Raw genomic sequence first — 15,338 nt, 5'->3', positions numbered from 1 at the left:
CTCTAGAAATGTTTAAGTATTTCTTTTACATCTATTCGTGATGTTTAAGTGATTCTAATTTTAGCTTCTTTTGCTATCGTATTACAGGTTCAAATTCAATTTTGGCCTCTAGCAGACACTTATGAAGCGTTGATACATAATATAGCTCATAAGCATTATATGTACACAGTCTAAGTAATAAATGAATAATTATGAATTAAATATTACCATTTTTTTGAGGTGATATCTACATTTAAAACTAAAGTTTACAATTAAAGTGCCAAATCTGCATTGATGAATGAAGATTACTAAAAGTTTATAGGCAGAGGGCGCTGTGTACAAGTAACAAACTACTTGTCAGTTTTCACCAGTCCGGGGTAATGGGTCAATCACTTGGTATGTCTTGGTATGTAATCTGACCTAACAACCTGACCTGTGGTAACATGTTATATGTATTAACGCTTCATAAGTGCCTATGATAAAGTAAATATGAAATGACTAAAACATTTTTGAATTTAAATTTAGAATTTGAATATGCGTCAAAACTAAAACTTACTTAATATGTTTGAATTGTTTGGTTAAATTTATTTTCTATAATTAATAATTCATTGAGACATGCATTGTTGTGATGTACACAACGATACACTGTTTTATAAATCTAAAAAAGTTACGAAAAGTACAAATTTAACAAAGAGAATTAACAGAGATTTAGTAGAGAAATTTATAAGAGACTAGCTGTTGCCCGCGACTTCGTCTGCGTTTGATTTTGTTTTTAAAGTATTCTGTATCGCTAAGCCTTAAATGAGTATAGTAGTATATATTTATATATAACATGTGACTGTCAATTAATTATAGACAAATAATTTGCAATAAAAAAAATTGCGACTATAATTAAAGATAAGCTATCCTATCTCTTAAGTTGGACCAGACTGCTCACGGTGTACCAATTTAATTTGAAATCGGTTAAGTAGTTTAGGAGTCCATCGCGGACAAACATCGTGACAGGAGATTTATATATATTAAGATTAACTGTTTGTTTGCTTAAAACGTTTGGCGCCCTCTAGACGGAATTAATTGACAATGTACTTCCCCATTGCGGACATATCAAAGAACAGAAGTCTATCTAGTGAGAAAATAAGTTTATGTTAGTGTTTACAACCCGACCGACAGTTTAACGCGGCTAAGGGTGTGGACAACATCCCAAATACCGGTTTTGGCCCGATCCGATAGCCGATAGTTGCTAACCAACCGCTAACTATACATACTACGAAATATCTACATTAACCTGTTATTAGTTTTAAGTCAATCAATCTGTTAACTAGTTAGTATCTACAACTGTTGGTTTTCCAATTAAAGAAAAAAAAAAAAAAAAAAAAAAAAAAAAAAAAAAAAAAAAAAAAAAATAATATGATTAATGGTCATAGCATACCGAGAGACCAGTCAGTCCATTTTACATTTACACAACGCGAGGTAAATTCATACTTAACTCTGCCATGTCAATCAAAAAGGCTACTTGACTTTTCGCTAAAACAGAGTTTTAGACATCTTGCCCTGCGTCTTCAACCTTGGTCGACCTACACATCTTACTCGTGTAAGATGTGTAGGTCGACTATATCTCTCCATTTCCCGTCTCCTTATGGAAGAGTAGATTTCCTTTTGCAGATACACTGACCCCAAGGTTTCAAAGGGGATTTCCCGGAGCGATCTCTTAAAATTGAAATCTGTCTATTTTTTCAACTAGGTACATATGAATTTACGTTGGGCAATGATTCAAAAGGGAAGGAAGCATCAATGGCCGGAATTTCGTGGCATGTACCTCTAACTTGTCCGAGTTACCTATGTACGTTTTTAATATAAAAAATTAAAATATCACTTGCTTTAACGGTGAAGGAAACATCGCGAGGAAACCTGCATGTCTGAGAGTTATCCGTAATGTTCTAAAAGGTATGTGGAGTCTACGAATCCACACTTGGCCAGGTAGACTGCGGCCAAAACCTTTCTCATTTTGAGACGAGACCCGTGCCTTGGAGTAGGACGGTTATTGGTTTTTAATGATGAACGATAAAAATGTTCTCAGTGTGCGCTTGCCGTAATGCGTCCTCAGATAAATAAATTATCTTGTTTTATAGAGATAGCAAGATTATTTCTAAGTGGCTGAGAAAGTGAGCGATCATGATAAACATGGTGTTTGTAACTAAAGAGCAGAATAATGTGTTTATGATAATACTCGATAAATAAAACTAATACAAGACAAGGACGGGTGATTTTTTTCCTCAAAAAAGTTGTATAAAAGACAAAGTAGGTATGCGAAAATTCTATAAATTTTTATTAGCCTCAGCGATTCCAATAATGGTGGTAGTGACTTTGGTTGTTCTATATTTAGTGTACGGCATGTAAGTAAAGTATTTAATTTAATTTAACACGTAAATAAAATACCAAATTGTATAAACTGAGCAGTCAATTTTCTTCCAAGAACTCTATCTTTTCTCAGTGCCAATTAGACTTCTTTCCCATAAAAATTGTTTCGTATTAATTGAGTTAGTAGGAAAATTGTACTACAGTATAAGCCGGTCCTTCTTTTAAAAAATGTAAGCGTTTATGTAAACAGTTTATTTTTAACAATACTTATTTGTATGTATTAATTCTATATTGAATATTCATCTGCCGGTTAGCCCTGAATATTTGTTCTGTTTAATAAACTTATTATTATTGTGGAGTGCTTATTCCAACGTTCTTATTATGACTAAGAATATTTTCTTTGATTTGATGTAGATTATACTTTGTTACTTCCTCGTTCTCTAATAAATCTAGGTAATTATTTCTGTAATAAAGAATGTGCTTATTGATAAATAATGAAATAATATTCCAATGCAGTTATTTTTTGGCTAGTACACAGTTTAATGTAAAATTAATTCTATCTCAGGGTTAAACACATATCCTTTTGCTATCCAAACACAAATACATCTATTTTTAAATCTTTACATAAATCGAATTAGTAAACACATAATAATAATTACATTATAAGCTATGATAATAATAATTACTGTATATATATATTTCTTGTGTGCTTGTGTATGTCACTGAACTCCTTCTAGACGGCTGGACCGATTCAAATGATTTTTTTGGTATACGTTTGGGTGGCACCCTGGATGGTTTAGATTCACAAACTAGCCCGACAGATGGCGCTGGGGTCCGCTAGTAGATGTATAGATTTTAATTTAATTCATTTTTTAAATCTAAATTACAAATTAAGAAGTTATTTGTCAAATTCGCAGATAGTCCGGTGAAGTTAAAAGACTAAAGTACAACTGGATAAAACCAATTATTCAAAGACTAAAACGCGTTTGTAACACTCATATTCATTTGTCCGATTTCATTTTTTAACCGATTTTTTTTTTAATATTTATAGAGTTGAGCCAGCTAATTTAGATGTAAAGCAAAAACTGGTCATAGATCAAGATGGAGGTGCCGATGACGCAATGGCTATATTTATGGCTTTGCTGTATGAAAAATATTATGACGGGTGAGTTAAATGTAGAAAAATCTAATACGAACAAGAGTCAAAAAGTTAGGTAATCAAATTTTTTTTGTACAAATAAAATTATCATAACTCCAATAGTCAGCTAATGAAACCTACAGACAAAGCGTTTTTATTGTATACCAAATTTTTGTAAATACGAGTAACTAAAATTACTTACTACAAATTTTATTAAGGGGTAACTAAGATATATTTTTTCGAGATAAAATTATAATAAACCGATTTCGAAAGTGACTAAAATGTAGGTCATATGAAGAAGAAGACAGCTAACTAAGGAGTTGTTATAAATATAACCAAAATATTATTTAATATAACCTCCAACAGGTTAGCCCGCTACCATCTTAGACTGCATCATCACTTACTAGCAGGTGAGGTAGCAGTCAAGGGCTAACTTTTAGTGGAATAAGAAAAAAAAGAGTGTGTGTACTTATGTACACGCGTTAGAAGTTATGCTTCTTTGGTGTATGGAAAAAAAAAACTAAAATGCAGTAGTGATTAGCGATAAATATTAAAATTAATCAAAAAGATTTTATTTAAACAAAAAAAGTTTTATTAACGTAATAATATTTATTTATTCACACTGTTTGTACGGTTACGAAACACGTTCTAAATATTAATTTACATTTTTGGAATTAAAGGCGTTTGTAGAGACTATCTCACCACACGGAAGGCAGATTCTACCGAGGCAAGAAGATCATAAGTTGTCTGATTCCAACATCAACTTTTTATAATTTAACATTCATTATTCTATCTCGTGAGAGATGAAAGCGGAGCCGGCTGCTTCCAAGTATTCCTCAACCCATTAAGGAAACTCTTAGCAAAACTTTACTTGAATTGTTTTTGCAGCGATGCTTCTTATGCATTTTGAATAAAACACGTTTGGGGACCTACTTGCAAGAATAAATAATCGAATTATTTTGTTTTTAAGTTAATGTAGTTTTAAGGTTTTTTAATATTTTTTATTTATGTTTTTTAGCTCATAACTCTGTCATTTATTAACCGATTTGAAATTATATATATATATTTTTGTTTGAGACGCTATAAGTCCCATGTGGTCCCATTTTCATCAGGTCGAGATCTATTGAAGGGATCCTTGAGAAATTGAGGAATATTATATCGACACCTATAGCGTTTGGAGAATTTTTTTTAATAACATGAGCATTTGCTATCGAATAGCACCATTTGGTCAAGTAAAATTGATGATGAAGACCACGTATGGCCCCAGAAACTAAACAATAATATGTATTATACTGGTTGCATTTTGATTATGGTATATACTAGGTAAGCAATTTGTGCTCATATCAATTAAAGAGCTGATGGTGAAGTGCCGAGAGAACTCTTCAAGCATTACCGCAAAAAAAAAAATATTTTGACAAAAAAAAACGACTATTTAATACAACTAAAAAGCAAGAAGTAAATATTCCCCACAAGATTTTTAAATCTGTGTCAAGTAAAGGAGATTGGAGAAATTATAAATAGCACCTTACAGATTCTCCTGCTTTTCGTGGATATACCTGCTCCACTAGCAAATTGTCATAATACATAATGGAATTTCGTTGAGCCTGCTTCTATCCAGTAAAACGCCTGTAAGAAAATATAGATTGCTGTTTAAAACGCAATAAAACTATACAGCCTTCAATAAAACGTGTTTTGTACTAAAAGTCCAACGCACTGACTACAAAACCTTTAAGGTACTTCCTGGTTACCTAAAAATAAAGGTTCTGCATAATTGACAGATAGTTTTTACTTTAGGTAACATTTAATTTTATTAAATAATAGACTAAACGGTTTTTGCTGATGCGTCTTTTATATTTCTCGTGCTGTTTGTTTGTCCAGTTTAATCTTAAACTGATTCAGTGATACTGCAGTTACTACATCTTTAGGGAAGGTATAAGTGCCTCTAATAAGGTCTACATGAATAAAACATTTTTGAATTTTGAATTATTATGCCTGCTGAAATCCAAGTTTGAGACCTTATACCTCTTAATCTGGGGTTACTCTGTTTTGAAATATTTCCTCAAAATTTAGAATTTCAATGAGATCGGCTCTTTCTCGAACCCAACTCTACTACTTTGTAGGTTTCACCCATATATATATATAGTAGAGTTGGGTTCGAGAAATATATATATATATATATATATATTTAATGATGGGACGCCTGCCATTGTCACGGACTATTCCACCCTACTCCCCATGTTTGAGACATAGTTTTACCGGTGTCCCGACAGCAACCCCCCCCTGAAACCTACCAGTCTCATTGGTGAACCTTACGGTTACCCCTATAGAGAGATTGGCTAGGTCCTCTTCACTTATTCTATCCTTACCTTGAAGTTCCCATCTTACCAGCGCGTAGATGGGGCACTCAGCTATGAAGTGAAAACTGGTTTCTACCTCACCGCACTCTGGACAGGATTTTCTACAATTCTCATTATTGTTAGTTAGGTACTACCATCCACAGTACTGAATATTACCTACCGCGAGAATAATACAGTTTATTTATTTATTCATAAGACAAAACAGCAATGCTTTGTAACAACATGAATAAAAATTTAATAAAGGAAGAATTAAATATGCGGTTCGAGCGTAGATAGCCTATTAGTTAACTTCATCTTAACCTCCATTTCTGGGGGACCGAGTTCTATACCCGGTACTAACTTCTAACTTTTCCGAGTTATGTGTGCTTTATATTAATGCCACATGCTTTAACTAATACGAATATTTTTTTATTACGAACTAATTTAGACGTTTAACGTTTCAGCGGTTGGAATGAAAATTCTTATTCATCATCTTTTAACTTTTTAAGCTCTAAAGTATCTTCGAAAAAAACAAGATTTTTATAAAATAAATAAAACTATCTCTCAGCACGGCTAGCATGGGAAGAAGATAATTATCTGCCCGGGGAAAGGATAAACAATTATCTTCTCCCACAGCTTTATCATCTCTCAGCGCACAAGTGGAAATATATCTATGTATAATATATGTATAATAAAAAACATAAAAAACTTCTCATATTTAATTTTCCTGTGCTTTAACAGGTGAACAGGTTAATCGGGGGATATAATATATTTCCCCTGCCTGTGCTAGCCCTGCAGGTCTAAGTAGGTAATTTATATTTACTAATTCTATTATTTACAGACCTACAGTGGTAGCATTGACAACAACACACGGCAACGTTGGGGAAGAACAAACCTTTAATAATACCCAGAGAATACTCAGCATTGCAGATAGAAGAAACGTATGTAATTTTAATCAACTGCATAAATACATAAAAAAACATTTATATGGATTAACGAGTTTTCGTTTATATATATAAAAAACTGCATTAACAGCGGCTCAAATTCGATGCATTGTTTAATATATATTACGCCATAATAGTTTAGTAATAAAGCCAATAGCTAATTATAGTATTCATAAAAACGAAAAGCTACTCACTACTTTTTGCACAGAACAATACTTTCCGCATAAAATGTGAACCACTTTTAAAGTTAAGAGGGTTCACGAATTCCTATGGTAACAGCAAAAAAGTTATGGCGCTCGATAATATTGTAAAGTAACTCACAAAAATGTATATACGCGCACACACACACACACACACACACACACACACACATGCAAATGCGATGTCAAGACTTTACTAGTAGTTTTTTATTTTTGAAATTATCATCATGAATTCAAATAAAAGGGTGTTATCCTAGTACTTACCACATTTCCATCTGGTCCTATACACTACAAGCTTTCACTACGTTAACAAATGTTATAGGCGGTGAATCCCTTGGCTGCAATCTCACTTGATGGTGAAGTGATGATGCAGTAGTAAAGATGGTAACGGGCTAATCTTTTAGGGGTCTAAACTCTTCTCATTCTGAGAGGATACCCGTGCCCTGTAGTAGCCCGATAATGCGTTGGTAGACCATGTATTTACATGGTGACTCTATATTAATTTATTAAGTAAAACCAGTTATATCAAAAATTTCCTGAAAATATTAAAACAACGATATAAAATATTAAGAATTAATATATATCGCATATTATTTTAATTTGTTTATTTAAAAACAATTTATTGCTAGCAATTTTGCTTCTATGGTATTCCTACCGTTAAACGAATTCGTGTGCAATAAAGTGTAAATCTACCTATAATTATTTTTACTATTGTGTTTTGGTTTTAACCATTAACACGTTCAAGTTATTTTTTTATCTTCTAAAAACCTGTTAATAGTCATTATACTGCCCGTATAATGTATATAGTCATTAAATAGCAATGATTTTAAAATATTAAAATAGTTTAAAACTTGGTTCATCGTCATTATTACTACAACCAACTGACGTTCACTGCTGGACATAGGTATTTTCTAGGGAGTTCCAAAAACCTCCCCACAACTCGATTGATGTCGTCTGTCTACCTCGTTGGGGGCGTACCAACGCTGCGTTTACCTTAGCTGGTAACTATTTTATAATTAAGCTTTTGACTTACCCAAACATGCTATAAGGCTATTGGGATATTAATAAATTCATGGCTCTCAACGTAGAATTTAGTCTGAGAAAACAAACGGCTAAAAAAAATGAACAAGCTAGTAAAAAAAACATTTTCATTCAACAGGTTCCAATCTTCAGAGGTAGTACTAAAGCATTGATCGCCGGCATAGAATCGGACTATTATTTTGGTTATGACGGCCTCGGGGACAACGTGACAGCCTCTTATAAAGCTATTGCTGCTGAAAAAGAACATGCTGTGTTCGCTCTTATACAACTGTCCAAAAAATACAAAGGTAACATGGAATACTATATAGGTTTGTTAAAGATTGGTTTAGTGTTTTTTTTAATTCAAATCTTACCTGCTGGTAAATGATAACGCAGATGAATTAACCCCTTACTCCTTATAGGTTTCTATGTGACAACGTAACGGAACACCTACTAAGGGATTTAGCCTTAGGGGCAAGTCTTTGTCGGTAGGGTTGTAACTTGGCTCCGCTGAAGCCTCGAACCAGACCAGGTCAGAAAAAAATCAGAAATTTTAAATACCAAAATTGACCCGGTCGGTAATCGACCCCGGGAACTCCCACTTAAAACCACACCGCACACCGCTGCGCCAGGAGGTCGCCATCGACCTTAAGGAAAGGCAAAAAAATTATATTGGTAACCAGGACTGAAGGAAAATGGCGGTGTCCAGTCAGTGCCCCGGAGAGCACACTTTCTATCGATATCACTCAAATGTTTTATTGTTATTGTTATTATAATTAAGGATTACGTAATCACATCCCGTTTGGACGCACCCTAAAGTTTTTTATAGTCCATAGGTTGCCAAATTTATGCACAAATACGGATTATACAAATAAGGTGGTCGAAGTCCATTTTTATGCTCTTAATGTCTTTTTTAAACTCAATTTGCATAATCGTTTGGTTGTTTTAATGCTCATATCACATTGAAAAATACAATTCCTAAATTATTGTATTAATAAAATCATTAAATAAATTTAAATTTTTTTCTCATTTTCTACAGTGTCAATTATAAAAAAAAAATTATAAAAAAAATGTTACAATTTATATAATTTTATTATTAATTTGATGGTTTATGTGAACTTTATTTTATTGGATACAAAATATCACTTATTTTTCAATCATATGTGTAAAAATATAGACATTATTATACCGTCTATATTTTTAACTACTTTTTTATGGAGGTCATTATATTTTTTAAATTATTTTCGCAAAAAATAGGATGAAACTCCTAAAAGGATCACTAGGCAAAAATGGCTGATTTATTATTTAATAGCACCTATTATTTTTTAATCTATTTGTTATTTCTTGTCATTTCCAAAGGTAAGCTGACAGTAGTCGCTTTGGGTTCACTCACAAACATTGCATTAGCCATCAGAATCGATCCTGACTTCGTATCAAGACTGTCGCAGCTTTATGTTGCAGCTGGAAACATTTACGGTAAATGTTTTTATTTTAATATTTAATGTTCCGTGCTCAAAGAATGCCTACGGGACCCTAGTTTTGGGTCCCCACTCACAGTTAAACCGTCGCAGCAACCGATTGCACGATGATCGTAGCAATTTATCACTTTGAAACTTCCGTCCACACGCCTACAAATGAGCACGCTTGTGATATCGCTTGCGACCGTTTGTCTCGAGTATGGATCCCTTTACATAAAACGCAGTGTTTATAAGCCAGGTTCAGAGAGAAAAGGGTGACGCTTAAGCCTTCAATTATCTTACATTTACCACTTCAAGGTACTTTTGGCCTATAACTCTTTTAAACCCACATTAGAATGCCAAATTAATAAATCTTTTCATACATTAATTAAATTACGGCTCTTGAGTTATTTATATGCAAAATTCGCCATTTTTTGAAAATAGTCAAGGAAGATATTTTGCTACTTTCTGGTATCTTCATTTTATTACAAAATTTTGTAGCAGTGATAGATTATGGGTGAATGTGTCAGTGAAATATCTAGGCACATAACTTTCGTTGGACTACGCCTTAGATATTTGGGTGGTTGGAATCTCACAAATGAAATGGTTGGTTTATGCTATACTTTATTATCCGTCATCTGAGACAGCAGTGGGATAACAACAGACATAGAAAATATAAAATATAGATCAGTTGTCCTCAGCAATATTATATGACCGAATCAAGATAATAATATTATTATTATTATCTTGATTCGAAAATCATTTATTTGTAAAATATCAAGATATTATTAAACAATATAGCCAGTTTGTAAGGCATTACATTCTACTAAAATAAAAGTGCCAAAATTACTGATAGTTACAGTTGGGACATAATATAATATAACTAAAATTAATAGTATTTTTATATTTATTACAGATCAAGATTTCACCAAACCAGAATTCAATGCAGCCATGGATCCAGAGGCATATCAAATAGTAGTGAACAGTTGCAAACCGGATAAATTAACTATAATACCGTTTTCTCCGATCTTAAAATACCAAAAAATAAGTAACGTACGTACCAACCATCACATACAACCTACTATTTAGACCTAAAAAAGCTGCCTTTTTGGTCCAGTGGTTAGCATGTCTGATCCCGGCTCAGGCCATAAACTATATAAGGATTTGTGTATTTTCTATTAGACAAACATGGATGGCACGGACAACATTCTAGTAGAAGATATTTCCCAGCTGTGCCATTATAAATTTTGTATATGTCACTATTCATATTATTGCAATTTAATCTTGCGCTTATAATGCACTTGGTGACGTAAATTTAGACACCTCTTTCAACAGGACTGTCTTTTTGTGTTACAATGTTAATGGAAATCGGTATCGTTATTGGTGACTGCATAGTTCTACATAGCTCAGAAGACAAGATGGACATTAGACATTAGGGTACCAAAGTGCTGGAATTGCGACCTTTCACAGGTCTGCATAACTTCGGTCTGCTCCCACCAAGGTGGACAGATAACATTCAATGAATCGCTGGTACCATCTGAAAATAAGCTTGGATTTTCGAACTCCTTAAAAAATACCTATGTCCAGGAATGGATGATAATGATAATAGGTGCCTGGCTCACTTAGAGGTCTTATGATTTTCACTTCTGTTCAATGCTTTGTAAAACACGTTCTATAGACAAACTGGAAACTCTAAAGATTCACCATATTTGTATATCCGTCCAACCGTTTGCGGTTTAATTCAGAGTCTAAGAACTAGAAAGCTGTAAGTTTTACTAGAAAGCGGATTATTATTAATCACGTTAACAAACTGGTAAAAAATCATTTTCAATGTTTTCATTCTAGGAGTGGAGAACGGATGTACTAGGTTCCATACGGACTAAAATAATGCGAGCTCAGAACCAGTTTGAACAGATATCAATTAAGAGTACCAGCTTCTGGAGTCTTCTGGACCCATCTGCGATGGCCATAGTTTTAGAAGAATGCACTGTCGTGGAAGAAGCTCTTTACTCTAACAACAGTATTATTTTATGTGGTAAGATTTTTAAATTTTTCAAATTCAAATTCAAATCTTTATTTGCGTGATTGCAGGTTAACAAATTTGATCTTATACTAAAACATAACAAGTTACATGCTACAATCTGCCATTCTATGGCATGCAAATTATAATATCACCTTAATATTAAATAATTTTTTATGATATCTTTTCTTTAGATGTTAATATTTTTTCATTTATTTATTTATTGAAACATCTTTATTGGGTATTATAGGATAAATTAAGAATATTCATATGAAAAAATAGAAGGAAAAAGTGATCTCTTCCAGCTTACCTAAACGATAGAAACATGAGAGGCGGGAAATCGAAATTACAACAAAACAGTACATAAATTTACACACTAAAGTACTTACTATTAATAAGAAATATGATAAATATTAAGAGTATTATATATGTAATATAATTGTAGAATAATTATAAATATTTATATATAATCTTAATATATATAAATCTCCTGTCACGATGTTTGTCCTCAATGGACTCCTAAACTACTTAACCGATTTTAAATTAAATTGGCACACCGTGAGCAGTCTGGTCCAACTTAAGAGATAGGATAGCTTAGATCTTTAATTATAGTCGCAATTTTATTTTATTGCAAATTATTTGTCTATAATTAATTGACAGTCACATGTTATATATATACTACTATACTCATTTAAGGCTTAGCGATACTGAATACTTTAAAAACAATATCAAACGCAGACGAAGTCGCGGGCAATAGCTAGTGTATATATATATATATATATATATATATGCATTTTTATTAGTTTTAAAAGTTTTTATTCAAATGTGTTCAAAGTGTATACTTCAAATGAGAACCGTTTCTATTTTGATATTATTAAGAATTTATTATTTAAACGGCCTCACATACAATTTTCGGGATATTTAATAAAAATCCTGAAATATTACCTGCAATTATTGCAAAAAGTATTATTGCAATAAGTATATAGTATAGTATTAAAACAGAAAGTATGTTTCAAACTATTACTTAATACTTACTATAATAAATAAATAAATAAATATACAACGACAATACACACATCAGTATCTAGATACTGATGTGTGTATTGTCGTTGTATATTACTTTGGGGCTAGCCCAAAGTAAGCGTAGCTTGTGTTATGAGTACTAAGATAACTGATGAATATTTATATGAATAATATGCATACATTCTTAGAATATAGGTACATATAAACACCTAGACCCTGAAAAACATTAATGCTAATCACACAAATATTTTCCAGTTGCGAGAACTAAACCCACGGCTTTGGACTTAGAAAGCAGGGGCATAACACGTGTTTAAAAAAAGATAAACAGACTTCCATGATTTTTTTTTCAAAACCTAGTAGCTATTATAATATCCGTCAATTTAGTTAAGGTTAACAACCGAATCAGGTCTACATTTTGTAGTAGTTATATTTGAGATGATACAATAGACATCCAACCTCGAGCAAAAGCAAATATATATGTGCCTCAACAAAAGTCATCCTCTTAAGATTTTATTTCACATTTTGCAGGTGATTCAAGGGGTATCAACACAAACAAGTTCACAACTTTGGAAGAAGCGAATGCACGAATAATAGTCAAAGTGAAGAAGGAGCCATACAAAAAATTCCTATACAATTTATTTTCCTCAGATTTAGAAGGCAAATACTAAATCTTAGAATTCATTTCTATATCTATTTTGTTTATACCTATAATGATAATTTAATTAATGTTTAGTAGTAATATTTAGGACCCAGACAAGATCAATATATATATAATAAACAAATAGGTATATACTTCTACGACAACCCTTTGGAATTCGATACCTGCGGCTGTTTGGCGGGCTATTATCATTATATAGCTTCAAAAGCGATTTAAACTTTTGTTAACTGTGTGCTCGTTGGTTATTAAGTAATTTTGTAAGTTTATAGCATAAACATATTCTTAAGTAATTTATTAACATGAATAGTTTAAGTAAATAAAGTTACCTTTATTATAAATAACTAGGTAGACCATTTTACTGAGATGGAGAGTAACATAAGTTACTTTCAGTCCTGGACAAACATCAAATTTCCAAGTGGGATTTAAGGGAATAGTCGTTTATTTTTCACGAAAAATAATGATATTCCCACAGAATTTGTTAAAACTCGTTATAAGTGCGGATAAAGAATGCGGGCAACAGCTAGTTCCTTATTTTTTTTTTAATGGTCATAAATGACGGACCAAGCCGATGGCCCATCTGGCAAATGGAGAACTATCGCCTATAAACAGAGAAACACGTCACAAGGAGCACGTCCTGCCACATCTCGCCCTGTGTCAATCAATTTAGGGCTAGGTAGTATGTTAAGCCTCATGTGCCTGTAATAACACGGGCACTCACGTCCTTCGGACCAGAACACAGCATTGTAACAACGCTGCTTAGCGGCAGAAATAAGCATGGCGATATTACCTCCCTGGACGAGCTCTGTTACAAAAAGTTCTACTAACCCTTTCTAAACAAGTTAGCTGCTCACGTGAGTGCAAGCTTAACTAACCTGCGATAACGCTCAGTACAAATTTAGAAACGTCTGTTTACTTTTATTGAATTCGAATTCAGGCTACAGAATATGAGGAAAGGTTTATAACTAGATTAATATAAAGCGGACTCAGCGCCACACCCCGGTGTACCCCAACCTCCAATTTAAACTCATCGCTTATCCCAGCCAAACTTTGTAATGATGCTATGTTTGTTTTGTTCTATTTACTGGCATGAGTTACACTGCAATTACAATTTTAGAATGTTTGCCTTCTAAAATCATTAGCAAAATTATTTAAGTTTCTTAAAAATCATGGACTTTTATTGTAGCGCCTGTTCAATAAACTTCGCACTCTCATTTGCTAAGTTTTAAATCGATATTGCGAAAAGGCGTGTAGATATATAATGAAGGAAAGTCTTCTATAAGGGATACAGTATGTTTGTATTTTTTTAACCTTGGACCAAAATGAGAGACTTTTATTTGAATACTTGAAGATTTATTAATTATATGAAGCTATTACACAAATTAGTATAGAAAACTGTACTTACAGAACGAATATTTCATTTACTGTATGAATTCAGTTTATTTTGAATGCAAGTTTGTTTCGATGTAATGTCAAAATTATTTTCAATAAATTAAACACCTAAAGATTTCAACTTTAAGACTAGAAAAGACTTCATTAAGTGGCGGTGGTAGTAAAATTGCGAAATTATTATGTATAAATGAAATAGATACATAAGAATTTTGTTTTGGAAACTTGTTCTGAGATGGCATTATGATATCAGCTTTTATCTCTATTCTCTACTTAAACGAATAACGTATCGCAATTTATGACTGTGCTTCGTTTTATAGTCATGTTTCACTTGAACAAGTTAATAAAATAACAACAATTTAAAAAGGTACCAGCTTAAATTATTTATATAATAAACTATTAATATACACTACCTTCGGATAACGTATTTCATAGAAGAGAGTTATAAAAATAAATAGAATTAAAAATATTGAGACGTGTTTTAAGACAAAAATTATAAGATTAGAATGTTAAAAAACAATGGTTCCTAATCTCAATATCAGCGTCATCTACCGACTACGAGTGCCTAGCGTGAGATGTTCTACCAAAGTTTACTTATTCGATCGCATGAAAGTTAACTGCGTTTTATAAAGACTCTAAAGAGCGCCATTGAATATTTATTGTATTATAACCAAAATACATCATTAGAAGTAATTTCAACCGTCTAACTGTCATGATTCATTAGACTAGTGACAGAACAGACAGACGGATGGACGGCGGTGTTTTAGTAATAGGGTTCCGTTGTGTCTTTTGGGTACGGAACCCAAAAAGACATCGAAA

General features: G+C 32.6%; 1 protein-coding gene across 3 annotated transcripts; it reads left to right on the top strand.

Moving 5' to 3' along the window:
* Positions 1 to 2,162: 2,162 nt before the first annotated feature.
* On the top strand, positions 2,163 to 13,242 carry LOC120637709 (probable uridine nucleosidase 2). 3 transcript variants are annotated; one of them, XM_039909668.1, is made up of 8 exons: positions 2,163 to 2,277; positions 3,389 to 3,502; positions 6,653 to 6,752; positions 8,115 to 8,283; positions 9,335 to 9,451; positions 10,349 to 10,485; positions 11,278 to 11,467; positions 13,004 to 13,242. In XM_039909668.1, the coding sequence occupies exons 2-8, from the start codon at positions 3,459 to 3,461 to the stop codon at positions 13,141 to 13,143; spliced, it is 897 nt and encodes a 298-aa protein (XP_039765602.1). In that variant the 5' UTR covers positions 2,163 to 2,277; positions 3,389 to 3,458; the 3' UTR covers positions 13,144 to 13,242. The 3 variants fall into 3 exon arrangements, with proteins under 3 accessions (XP_039765602.1, XP_039765603.1, XP_039765601.1); XM_039909669.1 differs by having other exon boundaries at positions 2,163 to 2,281; XM_039909667.1 differs by having other exon boundaries at positions 2,163 to 2,372.
* Positions 13,243 to 15,338: the final 2,096 nt, after the last annotated feature.

This window comes from Pararge aegeria, chromosome 4, assembly GCF_905163445.1.
Source record: "Pararge aegeria chromosome 4, ilParAegt1.1, whole genome shotgun sequence".
NCBI classification, from domain to species: Eukaryota; Metazoa; Arthropoda; class Insecta; order Lepidoptera; family Nymphalidae; genus Pararge; species Pararge aegeria.
This window is presented reverse-complemented; position numbering and strand designations above follow the sequence as displayed.